The sequence below is a fragment of the Macrotis lagotis genome, chromosome 5, assembly GCF_037893015.1.
Source record: "Macrotis lagotis isolate mMagLag1 chromosome 5, bilby.v1.9.chrom.fasta, whole genome shotgun sequence".
NCBI classification, from domain to species: Eukaryota; Metazoa; Chordata; class Mammalia; order Peramelemorphia; family Peramelidae; genus Macrotis; species Macrotis lagotis.
Genome location: NC_133662.1, coordinates 215,386,898 through 215,406,878, shown reverse-complemented (window position 1 = coordinate 215,406,878; position 19,981 = coordinate 215,386,898). Strand labels below are relative to the sequence as shown.

The window sequence follows — 19,981 nt, the reverse complement described above, 5'->3', positions numbered from 1 at the left end:
CACTCAAATTCTGTTCACCTGCTTGTCCTGGCATCACCTCCCTGATATTATGGTGGTCTTTGAGAACAAAGGACAAACATCATTGTGCTGTGAAGATAGAAACCCCAAGGTTTGGCAGGTTATGAAGGATGATGCAGAGTCCAAAACTTTGAACATGGGAGACAGGAATGATGGTAATAGTAAGAAAAATAGCAAGTTTAGCAAAAATAATGATTTCAGTCTTGGGCATACTGGGTTTAAGATGTCTATGGGACATCCCTTTTGAAATGTTAGACTCTTAGTGGATTAATTGGAAGCTGAACAGGTAGCTGAAACATCTACATAGAGATGACAAGACTATGGGAGTTGGTGAGGTTACTGAAAGAATATAGAGAACAAGGATTCTTACCTAATTTTGTGTCATGAACTTTTTTGGCAATTTGATGAAAACTATGAGACCTTTTCACAATGTTTTTGTTAAGTTTCTTAGAAGTTAATAAAAATTAAAATATAATTTTCTCATTTAAATTCATGGTCTCCTTGAAATCTCTGTGGTTCTCAGATTAAGAACCTCTGATATCCAGGGAGAAGAGGGACTTAGGACAGAACCTTGAAAACAACCAGTTAGGGGATCTATGATGTACCAGCAAAGACTGAATGGATAGATAGGTAGGAGAATCAGGAGGAAGAAATGGAATCAAAACCCAGAAAGAATATCCTTGAGGAAAGGGTGGTCACCACTGTCAAATGCAGCATTGAGAAAGATGAAGACTAAGACAAGATGATCAGATTTACCAATTCCAAGAGGTCTCATAATTTCCTCTTGGTCTTATCAGTCCCCCAAGTCTGTTAGCCAAAGCTGGAGTTCTTGGTAAACCATGATAGCTAGTGACTGTACCTGGGATTTGATCTCAGGTCATTCTGACTCCAAGTCCAGTGCTCTTCCCATTATACCATTCTGCCTTAATTAAAGGTGAATTTTTTTTAAGGTAATGGGGTTAAGTGACTTGCCCAAGGTCACACAGCTAGGCAATTATTAAGTGTCTGATGCTGTATTTGAACTCAGGTCCTCCTGACTCCAGGGCCGGCGCCACCTAGCTGCCCATTCTTTAAAAAAAAAATCAAAAGCCCCTATATCAATCCTAAATGACCTAACAAATATGACCAGAACAAATTACCCCAACACCAAAAGCACTTATAAAGTGATTCCAGCATCCCCTTCCCTTGAACTTTGTGATTGGATCAAAGATTCAGAGCTGGAAAGGACCTAGTCCGATCCCCTCATTTTTTTTTTAAATTTCAGGCAGGATTCCATAAAGACTAAATGGTTTGTTAACCCCAAAATGAAGTGACCATTACAAGCAAATGTGATTTAATAAGAAAGCCACCCTAACTTCATTTCCTCTACAGGGCTACTAAATGGTTCATCAGAATAATGCAATACAACTGATTTTCACCAAGATAAATGACAAAGACTCTCAACTAAATTTGTATTAAATGCCTACTCATATTAGGCCTAGGAGTTACAAAGAAAAAAATGAATTGGTCTGTGCCTTCTACTGAAGGGAAACAACAAGCAAATAGGTACAAAGTAACTTCAGGCAGGACAGGGAAGGAAAAGCATTTGCAACTGGGAAAGAAAAGGCTTCCTACAGGAGATGACTCTTGAGCTTGGAGGAAGCTAGTCAACTCAAGAGTTGAACTGGGTGGGTCAAGGGACCAGGGCAGGAGACAGAGCATCTTCCATGGGAAAAGCAATTAGGCAGACCTGGTAGGAACGTAAGCTGATGAGATGAATTGGCTTGGATAGGGTAGCTGGAGTCAGCTCAGAAAGGCTTTAAATACCAAACAGGCTAATACAAAATATGCATCTTATCCTTGAAGCACATGGTGTAGTAGAAATAAGGACTCAGGGTTCACATTCAGTTCTGCCACTTCATGACTAGGCAAAAAAGCAAAACTAATGGATTATTTAAACTTTGAGGTTTTTCCTCAGATAGTCTTATAAGAAACAAACTTTCTTAACTTGGGGAGTTATAAAGTAAAAGGCAGAATATATCCAAAGAGACATCCCTGGTGAATAAGTTATTTATCAGGAAATTTACTTTTTAGTATTAATTATGGATCACCGTAATTAGCTTAGGAGCTCAATTCAAGTAAAAATGAAGTCATGGTGGTTGCTGAAATACTAAGTCCCATGAAATGAGGGGAATTGGAAATTATGGAGTATATTTTACTATATCCTTTTTTTTTTAAAGGTTTTTGCAAGGAAAATGGGGTTAAGTGGCTTGCCCATGGCCACACAGCTAGGTAATTATTAAGTGTCTGAGACTGGATTTGAACTCAGGTACTCCTAACTCCAAGGCCGGTGCTTTATCCACTGTGCCACCTAGCCGCCCTGTTACTATATCCTTTTAAGAATGACCATAAAGTTTAATGACTCAATAGCATAATCACAGCACTTTATCTTAATGTGATTTACTTATTTAACACACCAAACTATATTCTTGGGGTGATTATAATGTAAGTCAATGGGGACACAACAAATCTCTTTTGTAGTTTGTGATGTCATTTGAAAACTTCTGGTAGTGTTCTAAACTTCCTTAAAGTTTTTCAATGAAGTAGTTGGGTTGGAAGGAGACCTTTCAATAAAATAACAATAACTCTCCTATTTCCAGACCTCAAACCTCTAAGAAAGGTGTAGGCTGTTTTAGGAGGAATGGCAATACAATACTCAGAGAAAGATTTTTTTTTATTGAAGGTCACAAAGTATACAGCTTCTACACTGCTAGTAAAAACTGGGTTTTTTGCTTCTTAATTATGAATGATGAAATATATAGTTTCACAGAATTGGCTGTGACTGGACTTGTGCCTTCTTTGCTAGCAACTTCAGATCTGCGATGCACTTGGCAATTGTTTCCTTTTCCTATGATAAAGAGAGAGAAATTGGGTCAGCTTTACATGAAATACTCAACATCTACTTAGGCTGGTAGTTAGGTAGATAAGACAGCTCTAAGACCCTTCTAATTTTGAAATTCTATGACTCTCTGAGACCTACAGGGTCCAACTAACAACTGAACCCTCAACATAGATTCTCCATTGCAGCTTCACAACTAAGGTATAGGATGACTAATTTAACCTGGGAAGGGAAATGAAGATGAAGAGTGGGAAAATAACTTGAGAGCAAATAGCCCTCTGAGTACTGAAAATACTTGTGTCATACTGAAGTGATCACTGGCTCCTGAAACCCTTAGGCATATTCCAACCATATTCTTTCTTTTTTGACCCTGCTCCCAAACCCCAGATACTGATGCTTGCTATAAAGCTAATCTCTTCCATGTAAATAGTCGTGGAAATAATTATACTTTATTCCACCTTCTTCCTTATTAAAGCAGGAAGTATATTCCATAGGAATTTTATGAAGTTTTTTGAGTGGTTTTCTTCTGATTATGTCCTTCTCCAGATGAAATGACCAGGGCAGCTTCACCTTCTTCATCCTAAAGACCTCTGGCCAGTTCCCTGTTCATCTACAGCTCCCAGGACCTATGTTCATCAGGCATGACAAAAAAATCTTATACCTGCTGAGCAGAAATGCTCTTCACCACATGATTCTCCACCCATGAAATCATATGTTCTTGTTCCTTGCGTCGCATCATGTTCTGCTTTGCAATTTGATAGTCCAGGCGATTCTTTACCTCTGTGTATACCTTGTGCAGCCTCTCACGGTAAAAGACTTCTAGTGTCATGGCAATGTTATTCTAAAGAAGGCAAGAAAGCTCAGTTGTTGCTAAAGAACAACATTATTGTTCTTAAGATTTGTGCCAGGAGAACATCATGAACATCATTCTTTCCTATTCTATACAAAAGACAAGAAGTTTTTTTGTAGGTTGCTTTCCTTAATATTTATTGATTGTGGAAATAAATATCTTAACAAATTGGGTGCAACATCAACCACATGTCAAGGGGTAGGTTATCCCTGATATGTTTGAGTAATAAAACAACTCGACAAACAAGGACCTGTGCTCTTGAGAGACTAGGTTTTTTATTTTTAGGTTTTTGCAAGGCAAATGGGGTTAAGTGGCTTGCCCAAGGCCACACAGCTAGGTAATTTTTAAGGCTGGCCAAATATCTCATTTTTGATTTGTTCATGTTCTAAGAACCTGCTTTTGTCACTTGGAGTTATTAGCATATGGCAGAAGTGAATGAAATAATAAATTGAATATAATTATTTCCAAATTACTTAAATTTCAAAATTCTCTTAAAAAAAAGAATTATCAGTTTCTACCTGTCAGACACACCTAGTGAGATTTTGTTTTTCCTCAGTCTAGCAGTGTATTCCCAGAAGGTCCAATTTTCTCATGTGGGGAAAAGTGCTTTTCCACTCCTAAATAGACTTACCCTTTGGACATCAAAAAGGTAGTGGCGCTTGGCAACCAAGGCTTGCTGTTGCTTTTCCATGTCAATTGCATCTTGTATATTTTTCATAGAATTCTGCTTTAGCCCTTCTGCCTCAGCCAACTGGTCCTGCAATTCAGAGATTTATGAAAAGATTAGTGAAGGGGTCAATGATAATAATAAACACTGATTAACTTTTCTCTTTCAAAGATAGGGCATTTGTGTGCAAAGTGAAGAAAAAATACATGTAACTTGTACACAAGTCAAAGATGAAGAGATAGCATCCCAACATGTGGAAATCAACTTAAAACTAAAAATTAATCAAGAATTTTACTAAATATGGAAAATGACTCCATAAGATCTGACCTGTCATTCAGGTTACAGATATGAATTGCCACTGCTAAGTGATATTAGTAGAAAAGTCTGCAATAATTGCATCATTTTCTCACTAAATTGTTCCCGTCAAAATATATATTTAAATCCAAATCCTAATTCCTAATTTCTGTTCAAAAATCAAAATGAGAAAAACCAAATTTCCATTCATACCTCTCTGAGTTTATCAGCAAAAGCTGCTACTGAGGAACCATATTTTTTAACTATATAAATGAGGAGCCCCAATGTTGATATGGCAGCAAATGTGTCAGCAGTAATAACATAGATCTCTTTGGAGAGGAAATACAGGATAAGTCCTGTGCCCAATACATAAGGACCTGAAAGAAAAAAAAAACTGAATGAGACTTCATAATGACTGGAGGCTAGGATAACTAGTAAAATTTAAAAAAAATCAATTTACAGTAGTGCATAAAACCCTATCATTCAGAAAATTACAAATCAAGGATACATAATAAACATTGTTGTCAAAGTAATTTCTTAACAGTTTCAAAACTGTTTATGGGTTTATGTGAAATCTAGACATGCCTATTTTTATTTTGTACTTTATTTTTATAGTACCTTGGCACTAAAAATACCTGAAAAAGGTATCATGATCCTGCCAGAGGGGGTTGCAGTAGTGCAAATCTTCTATACTTAGGTAATAGTCACTTCTCTAGCTTGAGAGGACTTTCCAGAAACGTTGCTGTCTATTGATTTATTTTAAGCTACTCATTTTGGCAATTAGACACTAAACAGTTTCTTAACTTCTACATGTTTTATTTCCCTAAATGTCTAGTAAACTTTGACTTTATTGACTATTCATCAAAGAAGTTATCGTGCACATGGTATATCCTTAAATACTTCACTGGATGAAGAAATAATGCCAGACTTTACAAAGTCCAGGAATATTTAGTTTCCAGATGTCAGTAGTCACAGCACCAAGTTTTGGTTAGAGTAAGTCAAGAATAAACAGGTTACAATCTTTAAAGGAGGATATAAATTAGAAAGGACCCGATTTTTGTTTCTGGTTTATCCAATGAAAAGGCAGAAATGACACCAAGCCATAAACCCAAAATTATTGCCATTGCAAACATCACACTGAAACATTTCTGCAGGAAAGATTGCTTACCTGTAACTCCAGTTTTAGGATACATAAACTCAAAGAATTCCTCAGGAATCAACCCATGACGAACTTTCCCTCCATGCTCAGGAAGAGGAGGCAAAGGAGCCAGACGGGGAGAAGCTGTGTGAAAAATTCTGGTTGCTTGGAGCACCCTGCAAAGAGAAAAACTGAATTGTTTTCCAGATCTTTTATGTAATATGAATTTGTCTGCAGACATGGGGAAGGGAAGGAATAAGGTAGAGGTAGGGACAGAGGATTCAAGGACATGAGAGGCTGGAGATAGAGTGAGAACAGAAGGAACACTTAGATTGGGGTCAGTCATGGGGAGTGGGCCACAACTGAGAGGAAGAACCTCTGGGGGGCAGAAATATAGGGAACTGGACAAGAATACACTCTACTGTGATACATGAGCATAAACTGACAGAAGACAGACACACACTGGGTAGAATGGGGCAAAGTCTTCTCTATCCATTTCTTTGTCTTAAGTCAAGCCACTACCTCTCCCCCACCCTGTGTTGATAGAAGTGTCCACATGTCTATTTTTTCTTTTTAGGGAGGAGGGATGGAAAGCCATGGAGTTCAGAACTGAGGGCAAGAAGGGGCAGGAAATGAAGAGAATAAAGTCAAGTTAAAATAGATGTTTTAATGTCAAATGTGCTTAATGTAAATTTTATACAAAGCAAGTAGTGTGTTTTTAAATGACAAATAACAAGATACATGAAACATCAGTAGATATCAAAAAGGAGGGGCTGACTTGGTTAGTTTCCCAACAGACAGAACTGACAGTACTGGATGGGCCACAGATCTGCCCTCTAGTCCAGTCAACTAAATATATCTCTCGAGGGGCGGAGCCAAGATGGCCATAAGAAGGGATGAGTCTTAGGAGTTCTCTGATAAAATTCAACAGCTAAGGACTCTAACTAAACTTTCCAGAGACAGAACCCACAAAGGGACCCAGTGAGGCAGTTCTCCTACTCAAGGTAACTGGGAAAAGAGCAGAAACACTGCTCCCGGGGACTGAAGAGGCGGCCCGCCAGAGTCAAAGAACCTCAGCCTCCCGGAGGCAGCCCCAGGGCGCTGGGAGTCTCAGCTCACAGCAGCAGGGGAGTCTCCTGAGCTGCACACCCGGGAGCACTGGGCACAAAGTGGGGGAACAGCGGGGGACCTCTGCCAGAGCCAGCCTAGCCCTCAGGGCACACAGCAAGCAGCTTGGTCTTTCCCTAGCTGATCCAGGAAACAGAAGCAGGTGGAGCCCATAAGCAGGAGGCCCCAGGGCATGAGCCCATTGAGCTGAGGGAGGGGAGTGAAGAGAGACTGCGGGAGCTCTGTCCTCTGCCCCAGGAACAGGACTCTGATCACATTCAGATCCTGATCACAGTCTAGGCCCCCCCCCCCAGCCCCGTGGCATAGGGGGGCGCTTATGGTCATTCACAGACCAGGAGGGAGGACAGAGCAGCACACACTGAGACCCTTGTGGGAGTGTCCCCAAAGCTCAAGAAACACCCCAAACCAGGCCCAGGATGGGAAAATAGGCAAGCAGAGAAACGAAAAGACTATTGAGAAATATTTTGCAAATGAGCCCAAGGATCAAAATACTCAGTCTGAAGATGAGGAAGCACAAGCTCCTGCATCTAAAGACTCCAAGAAAAACAGAAATTGGGCTCAGGCTATGATAGAGCTCAAAAAAGACTTTGAAAATCAAATGAGAAAGTTGGAAGAAAAACTGGGAAAAGAAAGGAGAGAGATGCAGGAAAAACATGAAAATGAAGTCAGCAGCTTAGTCAAGGAAATCCAAAAAAATGCTGAAGAAAATAGCATGCTAAAAACCAGCTTAGGTCAAATGGATAAAACAGTTCAAAAAGTTATTGAGGAGAAGAATGCTTTAAAAAGCAAAATTGGCCAGATGGAAAAAGAGATAAGAAAACTCTCTGAGGAGAACAAATCCTTCAGACATAGAATTCAGGGAGATTGATGAATTTACCAGAAATCAGGAATCAATACTTCAAAACCAAAAAAATGAAAAATTAGAAGAAAATGTGAAATATCTCAGTGAAAAAACAACTGATATGGAAAACAGACTTAGGAAAGATAATTTAAAAATTATTGGAATACCTGAAAATCATGATCAGGAAAAGAGCCTTGACATCATTTTCAAAGAATTACTACAGGAAAATTGCCCTGATATTCTAGAAGCAGAGGGCAAAATAGAAATGGAGAGAATCCACCAATCCCCCAGAGAAAGAGATCCCAAAAAACCAACCCCTAGGAATATTATAGCCAAGTTCCAGAACTCCCAAGTCAAAGAGAAAATATTACAAGCAGCCAGAAGGACACAGTTCAAATATCATGGAGCTGAAGTCAGGATCACACAGGACTTAACAGCAGCTACATTGGAAGCTCGTAGGGCTTGGAATACAATATACGGGAAGGCAAGAGAGCTTAGAATGCAGCCAAGAATGAATTACCCAGCAAGACTGAATGTCCTCTTCCAGGGAAAAAGATGGACTTTCAATGAACCAGGGGAATTTCAAATGTTCCTGTTGGAATGGCCAGAGCTGAACAGAAGGTTTGATCTTCAGATACAGGACTCAGGTGAAGCATAGAGATTGGAGAAGGGGAAAATATGAGGGACTTAATGAGGATGAACTGCATATATTCCTGCATAGAAAAATGACACTGATAATACTCATATGAACCTTCTCAGTTAATAGAGCAGGTAGAGAGAGCTTTTATAGTTGAAGCACAGGAGAAAGCTGAATTCGAAGATAAAATATGATGTAAAAATGGAGTCGATAGAAAAAAAGGGAAATGGAATGGGAGAAAGAAAAAGGAGAGAGGGAATAGGCCAAGATATTTCACATAAGATTTTTTTTTATTACAATGAGCTATTGCAATGATATGGAAGGGGAGAGGCAAGGGGGAATGAGGGAACCTTTGCTCTCATCAGAGGTGGCTAGGAGAGGAAACAGCATATATACTCAATGGTGTATAGACATCTGGAGTAAGAAGGAGGGGGCAGCAGGGGGAAGGGGTGGGGATGTGAATAAAGGAGGAGAGGATGGACCATGGTGGGAGAGTGGCCAGATATAGCACATTTTCTTTCTTACTTCTTGCAAGGGGCTGGGATTGGATGGCCTGCCCAGGACCATAGGGCCAGGTGGATTCTGGGCCTAAGGGGTGGTATGGGGGCTCAGGGCTTCTTGGCCCCAGGACCAGGGATCTGTCTGCTGTGCCACTCAGCGACCCTACAGCAGAGTCATAGTGAAAGGAGAGAGAAAATAGAGTACATGGTAGTGGAGAAATAAGAAAGGAGGGAGTTGCGATCAGCAATGGCAATGTTGGAAAAATATGGAAATAACTTTTGTGATGGACTTATCATAAAGAATGAGATCCACCCAGGACAGAGTTGTTGGTGTTGGAACAAAGACTCAAGCACATTTTTTGTTATGATTATTTGGGGGAGGGTGCAGGGCAAGTAGGGCTGGATGGTCTGCCTGGGGCCACATAGCGGGGTGATCTTTGGGTGTCTGGGGCCGGATTTGGACCGAGGTGCTCCTGGCTCAAGGGCCAATGCTCTGTCTGCCACCCAGCCACCCCTACTATTATTACTATTTTATTTTATTTTGGGTCTTTTTTTTTTTTTTTTTTGCAGGGCAGTGGGGATCGGGTGGCTTGCATGTCACATGGCTGGGTGATTGTTGGGTTTAAGAGGCTGGATATGGACTTGGGTGCTTGTGGCTCCAGGGCTGGTACTTCGTCCATTGCGCCACCTGACCATACCTACAATTATTACTATTATTATTTTTTTATTTTATTTTTTTTCTCTCCCATTTACTTTTTTCACCCAAACAAGTCTATCTATATTCATGGGGGAGGAGGGGTATTTTGTTTACTTGTAAACAAGAATATTTTATTAATGTAAAAAAAAACATTTGCACAAAATGAGAATAAAAGATAAATTTAAAAGAAAAAAAAGAAATAATGGACAATGTAAAGACTGATGGATTGCTTTCTGTGGGGGGTGGGGGGGAGGGAAGTAAAATTAGGGGGGGGAAATATATCTCTCTTCCTGAGGTTAACCAATCTGACTTGCTTAACAACTTTCAATATCTTGATAGCCTTCTGTGAACACATCCTACAACAGAAGTCTGTTTTCTTTCTAGACAGTCTAAATTCCATGTCTAATTGTTAGGAGTTCTTTATGTTAAATGAAAATCTGGTTTCTACCATCTTCTACCCACTGGTCCTAGTTCTCTCCTTTGAATTCTAGAACAAAATCTCTCCTAGAAGGTTCCTACAGAAGAGAATTATCCTAATCTTCCTATGCAACTTTCCCCTTTGTTAAATTACTTTTTTGGGGGGCAATGTAATGGGGTTAAATGACTTGCCCAGGGTCACATAACTAGGTAACTGTTAAGTGTCTGAGACCACATTTGAACTCAGATCCTCCTGACTCCAGGGTCAGTGCTCTACCCATTGTGCCACTTAGCTGCCCTGCTAAATTACTTTTTATGCTCCACAATCTCATTAGCTTTTGTCTCTCCCATGAATGAATGACAACAAGATATCTATGTCTCTCTCATTCTGAATTCAGCATCACCTTTTCAAAATAAGTGCTGGGCTTCTTTACATTTATATTTGTTAAATTTGCAGACTATCTGAATTTTTCTGAAACAATACCCTGTCATCCTAAATGTTCTATTCACCGTGGGTTTTTGAAACATACCCGAATGCAATTTAAGTGCTCTTAGGAGTGTGTGGGTTTATACGATATAAGCAGCTATGTCAGGACAATACAAGGAATGCAGATCTCTCCTCATACTTTCATGTCAGAACCTGCATAGATCCTCTTCCTAATTCCCTCTCTTCTTCAGAACCACTAGGCTGGGAAGAATCAAGGGTTTGCAGGCAGGCAGAATGCCCCTCTTCCCAAGGTATTCCTGGATTGCCCTTTCGCTGTGACCTTGGGTAGTTTCTCCTGGAATATGATTTCAAAGATGGGATGGATTGATTAACGTTTGTCCTTTGGTCTCAAAGAAGACCATGACATCAGGTGGGTGAGGCCATTACAGGCAGGTGATTTCGATTTGAGGAAAGGGAAATAATTGTTATTTACATTCACTGTAAAGCTATCGAGGCCTGAATAATGACCAAGTGGGTTTAGCTGGAGATCCATGTTTGGTCAGGCTCAGAGAGGGGCAGGTAAAGGATGGAGGCACCTCAGTTGTACATCCAAAAGAGCAGTAGTATTTTTAAACTTTCAACTGAATGAAGACTGCCCTAGATGCAGAATGAGAGAAGCCAAAAAGTGAGTGACCTCTCTTAGCCTCCTGATCAGCTGTTAAAAAGTCTATAGGAGGGGGCGACTAGGTGGCACAGTGGATAGAGCACTGGCCCTGGAGTCAGGAGTACCCGAGTTCAAATCTGGCCTCAGACACTTGATAATTACTTAGCTGTGTGGCCTTGGGCAAGCCACAACCCCATTTGCCTTGCAAACCCCCCCCCCAAAACTAAAAAAACTTAAAAAAATTAGGAATTAGAACTCTATCCTAAAATGTGAGGGTAGAATAGTAAATATTTTTTTTAGTTTATATTTTTAGTTACTTTCAATAATGTTTTCTCCTGTGGGAATGATCTACAGTTAGTTATCTACCAGTTGATTTAGTAAGTATTCCTTGTATGTCATTCATTTACGGTATTAAGAAAAAGTTAAATAGACCAGACATTTGTTCAGTGTTTTAAAGGGTTAGAAAATCTTAGTATTTGAACTAGACAAGGTTTTTAAGGAGGTACTGCAGATGTGTTCTCTAATGGACATAACTAGTAAGAGTGGAAGTTGAAGGTATATGCTCACTGGCTTGTCCAAATTCATAGAGCTTCTATATATATCAACCTGAGACTAGACAGATCTCTCTAGACTCCACACCGATGCTGCTCTAGGCTCGGGCAGGTCCTGTTTTGAATTCTAAAAAGTGTCTTTAAGCTGCCCTGGGAAGAAAGAAACGGGAAGCTACTGGCAGGACAGGGCCAAGGTCAAGAGTCCCAGGGCACACCTACTGCAGGCACCTTTCCGAGGGACAAGACGTATTTACCCATTCTCTCCCAGCGTAACGGTCCACGGAGCCCCCAGACTATGACCAACAGAACCATTCTTCAGTCTTGTCAATTTTTTCATTTTGACAAAATGTTATCGCTCTGACCGAAAACAAGGCGCAAAATACCCAGAACGCTCCTTTTAATCCAACATTTAACAAACCTCCCTGTTCAGAAAAGCCAACAAGCGGGGCAGCTAGGTGGCGCAGTGGAGAGAGCACCGGTCCCTGAGTTCAAATCCTGCCTCAGACACTTAATGCTGACCCGGCCGTGTGGCCTTGGGCAAGTCGCTTACCCCCATAAAAACGTTAGCCAGGGCGTCCCAAAGTGCCCGCTTTTAGCAGGGATTTTGCATCTGGTGGTCATTCGCAACAACCCAGGGAGGGGCAGCCCGAGTCCGGCGGGCTGCCGCGGCCACCTCCAGGCCGCGGCAGCACGGGAAGCCCGGAGCCCCGGCCCCCGCGGGGGGCGCCCGTCGGCGGTACTTACCCCGGAGCCAGCGGGGCCGCGTTCCTGAGCGCCGGAGCTGCGGGGACACAGAGCTCGGGTCAGCGGGGGTCAGCGGGGGTCGCGGGCCCAGCCCCCCGCCCGTGCCCTCCCCGCGCCCCCCCCCCCCCCGCGATGACCCCGCGCCCCCGGGGGCTCCTCACCCGCGGCGCCGGCGGCGCGCAGGGCCAGGCGGGACAGCATGTCGCACGAGGGTCCGCTCCGCAGCCTCCGCGTCCCTGTGACCCGGCGGGGAGACGTCCTCAGCGGCCGCACTAAGATGGCGGAGAGGAAGCCTCGCGAGAGCGGCGGGGCGGCCGCGTCCAATCGCCGCTCTTCTCGCGCCGGCTCCGACGTCGCGAGAACCCGAGAGAAGCCGGGGCGGCGGGGGGCGGGGCGGGAAGACGCCGCTTCTCCGCCCGCAGCTAACGGACGGCGCGGCGGCCGGGGCGGCGACTCTCGCGAGAAGAGGCGCCGCGGGCCCCGGCGCGCCGAGGGGCGGGGAGCGGGCGCGGGCACCACGTGGGGAGCGGAGCCCGGGAGCGGGGAGCCGGAGCCTGGGCCATGCGGAACGAGTCGCAGTCGGAGTTGCAGTCGCAGCTGCAGCCGGAGCCGGAGCCGGAGCCGGAGCCGCAGCTGGAGCCCCAGCTGGAGCCGGAGCTGGAGCCGGAGCCGGAGCCGCAGCCGCCGCCGCCGGAGCCCGAGCCGGCCGCCGACGCGCAGCCCCGCGCGCCGCCCGCCGCCCCGGAATGGAGCCTGCCGCCCAACGCGCCCGCCTCCATGGAGCGGCAGCTGGAGGCGGCGCGCTACCGCTCGGGTGGGTGAGCGGCCCCGCCCCGCGGCCCGGCCCGGCCCGGCCCGGCCCGCGCTCACCGCGCCCTCCTCTCCCCGCAGACGGCTCCCTGCTGCTGGGCGCCTCCAGCCTGAGCGGCCGCAGCTGGGCCGGCTCCCTCTGGCTGTTCAAGGACCCCAAGACGGCCCCCAACGAAGGCTTCTGCTCGGCCGGAGTCCAGATCGAAGCGGGGCTGAGCGACCTGGCCTGGGTGGGGGAGCGGGGCATCCTCGTGGCCTCCGACTCGGGTGAGCGCCCCGGGGCCCGGCCGGCCTGGCAGCCAGGCCCGGGGGGTGGGCCCGTGCCCGCAGGCGCGGCGCCCAGGAGCCATCTTCCCCGGCCTTGCGCACCGCCACGCCCGGCCCCCAGAGCCCTTCCCCTGCACGCTGTAGTCCTTCCCTCGGGCCCCTTCCTGCCCAGCACCCCTGGGAAAGGCCCCCTGGCATAAACCCGTAGGGCGAGGGGCGGCTGCCATCCTGCAGTTGCCCTTTGTTGATAGCCAGGAGGTGCTAAAGGAGGGAGGGTCCCCCGAATAAAGGTGGCCCCCGCGTCCTGCAGGCGCCGTGGAACTCTGGGAGCTGGATGAGGGTGAGACCCTCATCGTCAACAAGTTCTGCAAGTACGAGCACGATGACATAGTGACCAGCGTTGACGTCCTGCTCCCCGGCACACAGGCCATCAGCGGCAGCAAAGACTTCAGGTGAGTGCCTCCTCCTCTCACCTCCCGCCCTCCGCTCCTTTTGGCGTAACCTTAGTTCCTTCGTTAAAAGAAGCTGGGTAAAAATTAAGATATTCAGAGCACGAGGACACCTTCAAAACAGCAGGCAGGCCCTCCTAACCGACTTTAGCGTGAGCGGTTCAGGTAAGGAAGGGAGTAAAGGAGAAACCTTGAATTTTTTTAACTTGTATTTTTCTGCCTATACTTGAAAATGTGCTTTTTATAACGTTCCACTTAGGAACGTACGTAGGGTTGTTCTTTTTTTTTCCCCCCTTCCCCCTTTAGTGTCAAAGTTTGGGACCTTGCTGAAGAGAAATTGCTGAACTCCTATAGAGGTGAGTGTTGTCTTCCCTCACCACTTCCATCTTTGCCATTTTGCTTCTTTGAGTTTCTGGATTGGATGTTTCATGCTAAAAGCTACATATGTATTAATGAGTAAGGCCCCGTTAGAATCTGCAGGGTCATTAGAAGATCACTTATTCATCCTCCCGCTTTAAGGAGAGCATGTTTTCTCTGTTTTCAGCCTCTGCAGCATGCTTCTGGTGCCCTTCACATCCTAAAAACTTGGAAGTCTTATGTTGTTCTGTTTTCCTTCAGGAGAAGCAGTTGAGGATCTTAGACCTAGAGTTGGAAAGGATCTCTTGAGACCATATGACCTAACCTTTACTTTAGAAAGGGGAAAATTCAGACCCAAATTCCTCTAGTAAGAAGGGCCCTACGTGGGGTTGGAGCCCACATCCCCTTGACTGGAGCACCAGGGCTGCCTCTTTCCCCAACTGATGGGCAGCTTTCCTGCCTTAATTAAGGGCTGTGATTCATCTCGTCCTTTGATTTCTACAAATTCGTCCTGGGGATGAGAACTCTCATGCCAGTATCTCATCTGCCTCTTTAAGCACAATAATTGAGATTCACATCTTGAGGCCAAGTGGTTTTTTCCTGCTGGTGTCAGCTTCAGCAAACTTGTCTTGCTTCTTGCCCTGGGTTGTGATGGCCCACCTTCTCTTCACAGCTCACTCTGGCCAAGTCGCCTGCATTGCTGCTTCTCCCCACAAGGTGTCTCAGTTTCTGTCGTGCAGCGAGGTGAGATGACCCTTCCCCTTGCCTCCATTTAAAGGGTTAGCAGACTTGTACAGCTTGAGCCTAAAATGGTCATCTTAGGAATTGGGAACTAGGAGAGGCCCTTCTTTTACCATCAGAAAAACTGAGAGCCAGGAAGGAGAACATGGGCAGTCACACAGGTGTAGTGTCAGAGCTAGGCAATGAACTTGGGGCCTTTTCTAAAACCAATGTTCTGTTACACCAAGCTGATCATGAAGCATTTTATTCTTTTATTACTTCTAGGACGGTAAAATTTTAATGTGGGATATCCGGTGCCCCAAGCCAGCTCAACGTGTTGGTGAGTCTGAATGGTGCAGTTAGAAAAGACCCGATGACTTTGACTGTTAAAACTGTTTTTTTTGTATATTTAAGTACATTAGAACTTAAAGTGCAGAAATCATTATCAATTTGAGGACTATATAAAAATTGCTATAATTTTCTGAGAGATTTCTTTTAAACCGGGTGGCAGGGTCCTGGAAAGGGGGTAATGGCCTGGGTTCCCTTAGGGTAGAGGGGAATGAAAATAACCTATCAATTTACTTCTCTTGGCTAGAAGGATGGGAGCAGAGGACAATGTATCTGTTACTGGGCCCAAGGCTGAAATGTAGAAGGGTAGTCCAGGAGAACAGTTAGGATTTTTCTGCCTCTGGGAATTTTTCAGTTCTGTTGCTTTAAAAAAAATCTTCTATTTTTGTTAATGTTTTGAGTTCTGAGTTGTCTCCTTTTTCTCAATCTTGCATTACAGAACATTTGATTTATATAATACACATATATATGTGTGTGTGTGTGCATATATATATATACACATACATATATACACATACATACATATGGAACTAAATAGCACATACTTTGATTTTTTTAGTTCTTTCTCTGGAGATGGATAGCATTTTCTTTTTTTGTATTTGATTTGGAATAATATTTGACTACTTTAGTCAAATCACAGTTACTCTTTGAATAATGTTGCTGTTACCATATACATAACATTCTTTTGATTCTGCTCATTTCCCTTTGCTTTTCTCACTTTCTCAGACCAAAACATCTCCCATCACCTTCCTACCTCAGTGGCTTGGCATCCTCAGAAGGATAAGATTTTTGCTTTTGGTAAGAAGTCTTGGTGCTTATTTCTTGAGCACCTCAGGCTCTGGGGTCAGGAGGGAGGTTGGCTGCCCATGATTTTTAATAGAATCTGGTCCTGTAGTGGGAGGCAAGTGTGGGAAGGGTTGGAGCTGAGCTTTGGAGAACACCTTGACTTTTTACCCGCAGCACGCTCTCCTTAATGATTATTTGAGCCCCCTTTTATGTTAGCTGAAATTTGCACTGCCACTCAGAACACCATGGAAGCTTATGACACTCTGGGGCTGTGGAGTGAAAAGTTGATTGGGCGACTAGTTGTATTTGAAATGGGCCACAGGAAACCCATAAAGAGGCACTGTAGAAAATGGGTAATTGAGTATCGATTCTAGGCTAAGAACAGCAGTGAGACCTTTCAGACACATGCTGACTTGTTTCATTTCCTGTAGGTGATGAGAATGGCACCGTCTACCTTGTGGACATCAAGAACCCTGACTCTCTCCTCAGCTCATCTGTGCACTCCCAGAGTGTCACAAAACTGGTGTTCTCACCACACAGGTAGGTACTGGCTCTTTTGCCCTGAGGGCCAGATATGGGTGTTAATGGGGACAAGAACCCTAGGAGGTCCAGTTTCTTGGGTTGGGGATCTCTCCCTAAGGGTGCCTGGGCAGTGTTGCCATCAAGACTGTGCATACAGCTAGTGTTGGACCTGCAGGCCAGGACTTGGGCTCTCTTTCCTGAGCCTTCTCCTTGGCCAGCTTTCCTGTGGGTGGTAGCCCAACATCGCTTCCTGGGTGAGTAGAGGAGTGAGGGGTTTTGTCTGGGAGCTACCAGCTTGGCTGTTGTTGGCCTTTCTTCTTTACAGTACTGTCCACCTGGCATCACTTGGTGAAGACTGTTCGGTGGTTGTGCTCGACTCCGAACTTTCAGAGGTGTAAGTATTAAAAAGACTTGTGGACCAGATGCAAGAATTCCTCTTGGACTGGGGGTCATCCAGCGTTACTGCTCAGGCTCTGGGGTCCCATCCTTGGGTGGTTCAGGTGGCAGGACTTTAGTTTTCCCTTTTAAAAACTGTTGTTAGAAGGGCTATCCTCATCACCTATGTGAGATATGAGTAAGAAAGAAGGCCAAACTGCAGCTAGCATTTGCATTGGCAGAGTCTCAGCAAGAGTGTGCTGTGAAGGGCGGCTAGGTGGTGCAGTGGATAGAGCACCGGCCCTGGAGTCAGGAGTACCCGAGTTCAAAGCCAGCCTTGGACACTTAATAATGGCCTAGCTGTGTGACCTTGGGCAAGTCACTTAACCACACTGCCTTGCAAAAAAAAAGTGTGCTGTGAAGAAACAACCACATTAAGGAGCAGCAGGTGGGTATGCCAGCAAGTCCAGTAGGGGAACCCCAGGGAGCATGGGTTCTAGTGCTCACTTGGACACACTGGTTTTGGGACTTTTCCTCTTCTGTAACATGATAAAGTTAGACAGGATAGTCCAAATATAACCAGCTTCGAAATTCTCTGATCCTGTCGTCATTGGGTGTGGTAAGGTGGTAAAATATGATGTCTTCGAATCACATTCCAGACTCATCTGAATTGTGTTTCTCCTTCACGTTAGTCCTTTCTCCTCATGAAAGGCTGTTTTCTCTTTCCTTTCCAGGTTCAGAAGCCGAGATCACAGAGACTTTGTGAGAGATGCTACGTGGTCCCCACACAACCAGTGTCTGCTGACTACTGTGGGCTGGGACCATCAGGTGTTCCACCACGTTATGCCCCCAGATCCTACTAGTCCCAGTTCCTCTTGTGGAAACATCTAGATTGGATTTGAGGTCCAAAAGGCCAAACTCCTACAAATCCATTCCCACCTGCCCCTTGGTTTGTGGGAAGATGAGTCCTCTCTGTAGCAGGTTTGATCTGTTAGAGCTGCTCTTCTTGGAGTCCTATAGGGTCCTAAGGAGACAGCCATTTATTTTTTTAGATTATATTTAAATTTTTAAAAAATGATATTCAGGACCATCTATTCCCACATCTAGTTGCCTCCCCTTGTTTCTCCTTCCCAAAATGTACATAAAGGAGTAGAGAAGTGTCTTTTCATTTCCCTCTGGTGGAGAGGAATTTGCAAAATACTGGGAACCAACTGAGATTTGGGCATCTCTGATGTTCCTCGTGTCCTTTAGGGTTTTTAGTTACTGTGGTTATAGATCTGAGACAAAAATGTGAAACACTGTAAAAACTTATAACCATTAGGTTACCCCGCCCTAGGACATCCTCTTGCTCTTACCTCAGTCACCTGAGGTGTAGTTTCTTTCCTTTAACATGAATCATTTCTTGGCAAGCAGGAAGAGAAAAGAATTGTTTTTCCTAGGCCTTTGGGACCCTCTTCCTAGGGCAGCCCTGGCACCTAAGATTTCTTGCTTGCCCTAATCATAAGAAACTTATTCTAGTGTTTTCTTTTGAATAGATGCCAGAGGGCTGACTGGGCTTGGGTTGGGGTCATCTCTAGGACTTTGAGAGAATGGGAGGTGGGGTAAGACAAAACTGACAGACAAGGGGTAGGGGGGCTTGGGGATCTGCTCCTCTGCAATACCAAACTCTGCTGACTAGGTGGCTTGCTGTAGTTAGGGCCATGTCCCGGATTGCGATTGCATTGCAAAGAACCATCCCAATGGAGAATCTGAGATGACTTCGTGAAATAAAATTCTCTGTTTCGGGGTTTTGGGGTTTGTGTGTGTGTGTGTGTGTGTGTGTGTGTGTGTGTGTGTGTGTGGTGATGATTTTGAAGCTTGTGTGTTTTTGGAGAGGGGTTGTGGGCACACAACCAGTGTTAGTTACTAAGACTACAAAAGGGCACTGGAGAGACAGGAAATTCGAGTTAATTACTTTGCAATCTCACTACAATTTTCATCCCTTGGGTAGTTCAAATCTTGTTAAATTGATAAGATGCCTAGCATCCAGAAATTGAAACGGGACCTCAATAGTCACCTAAGCCCAACCCTTAGCCAAACCAGAATCTTCTGGAAAGGACAAGGCTTACCAGCCTCTGCTTGAGCACTTGGACCTTGACTGGCAATTGATTGGCTTTGATTAAACCTTTCTAGGAAATTGTTATCAATGTTTCTTTGTCCATCTTTAAGGATCAGTAGTTTATTTTAAAAGGTTAAGACATTTTGCACACTAATCTCAAAGGTTATTCTTGTTTTGTATTTTCCCCAAGTGATTAACACAGCTGAGGAATGATTTTTTTTTTTTTTTAGTCATTTGTTCCCTGGCTTAAACTAATTTCTTTGTTACATTATTTCATGGTTGCTTTCTCTAGTCTTTAAGGCCTGAGGCATGGTCTACTTTTCATTTTCTTTGTATCTCCACTTAGAAGGAATCAAATACTTTTTGGATCGAAATGAGGATAATAAATGAAAGAGGGTGGGGTGGGGGTAATGGAGGGTGGACCTGAATTCAGAGCCACAGCTGAAAACACTGGCTATGTGGCTTGGGGCTAATCTGTTCTATTTGCCTCAGGTTCCTCAAATGTCCAAAGGGGATCAAAGCAATGGGGATCTCTGGGTTGTTGAGGATCAGGCAAGATCTTTGTAAAACTTAGCACAGTACCTGGACAATGGGAGCTAGATCAGTGTTAGCATATTTATGAATCACATGCTCATATAATTACATGTAGGATTATGAATTTGCAGTGAGATATCATGCATGTTAAGGATGTTTTGCAAACTCAACTGCATAGGATTAATTGTGAAAACCAGGGATGAAAAAGCTTTGCTGGAATTTTTGTCATGGGCAAAAGTTTCATAAATGCAGACTCAATCAGCA

General features: G+C 44.3%; 2 protein-coding genes across 4 annotated transcripts; one reads left to right on the top strand and one right to left on the bottom strand.

Annotated features, from left to right (window-relative positions):
* Window positions 1–2,713: 2,713 nt before the first annotated feature.
* LOC141488389 (ATP synthase peripheral stalk subunit b, mitochondrial-like) lies at window positions 2,714–12,723 on the bottom strand. 2 transcript variants are annotated; one of them, XM_074188413.1, is made up of 7 exons: window positions 12,613–12,723; window positions 12,452–12,488; window positions 5,876–6,021; window positions 4,921–5,084; window positions 4,378–4,503; window positions 3,558–3,737; window positions 2,714–2,905 (listed from the first exon to the last, which is right to left on the bottom strand). In XM_074188413.1, exons 1-7 carry the CDS (start codon window positions 12,650–12,652, stop codon window positions 2,822–2,824), a joined length of 777 nt encoding a protein of 258 aa, XP_074044514.1. In that variant the 5' UTR covers window positions 12,653–12,723; the 3' UTR covers window positions 2,714–2,821. The 2 variants fall into 2 exon arrangements, with proteins under 2 accessions (XP_074044514.1, XP_074044515.1); XM_074188414.1 differs by lacking the exons at window positions 12,452–12,488; window positions 12,613–12,723 and adding an exon at window positions 12,258–12,343.
* A 137-nt stretch (window positions 12,724–12,860) lies between these two features.
* LOC141488388 (methylosome protein WDR77-like) lies at window positions 12,861–19,267 on the top strand. 2 transcript variants are annotated; one of them, XR_012468667.1, is made up of 11 exons: window positions 12,861–13,265; window positions 13,343–13,528; window positions 13,839–13,980; window positions 14,284–14,333; window positions 15,008–15,078; window positions 15,340–15,394; window positions 16,129–16,200; window positions 16,620–16,728; window positions 17,036–17,104; window positions 17,328–17,533; window positions 17,820–17,906. XR_012468667.1 is itself a non-coding variant. In XM_074188412.1 (10 exons), the coding sequence occupies exons 1-10, from the start codon at window positions 13,013–13,015 to the stop codon at window positions 17,974–17,976; spliced, it is 1,164 nt and encodes a 387-aa protein (XP_074044513.1). In that variant the 5' UTR covers window positions 12,867–13,012; the 3' UTR covers window positions 17,977–19,267. The 2 variants fall into 2 exon arrangements, 1 of the variants encoding a protein (XP_074044513.1); XM_074188412.1 differs by lacking the exon at window positions 17,328–17,533 and having other exon boundaries at window positions 12,867–13,265; window positions 17,820–19,267.
* The last annotated feature ends 714 nt before the right edge of the window (window positions 19,268–19,981 follow it).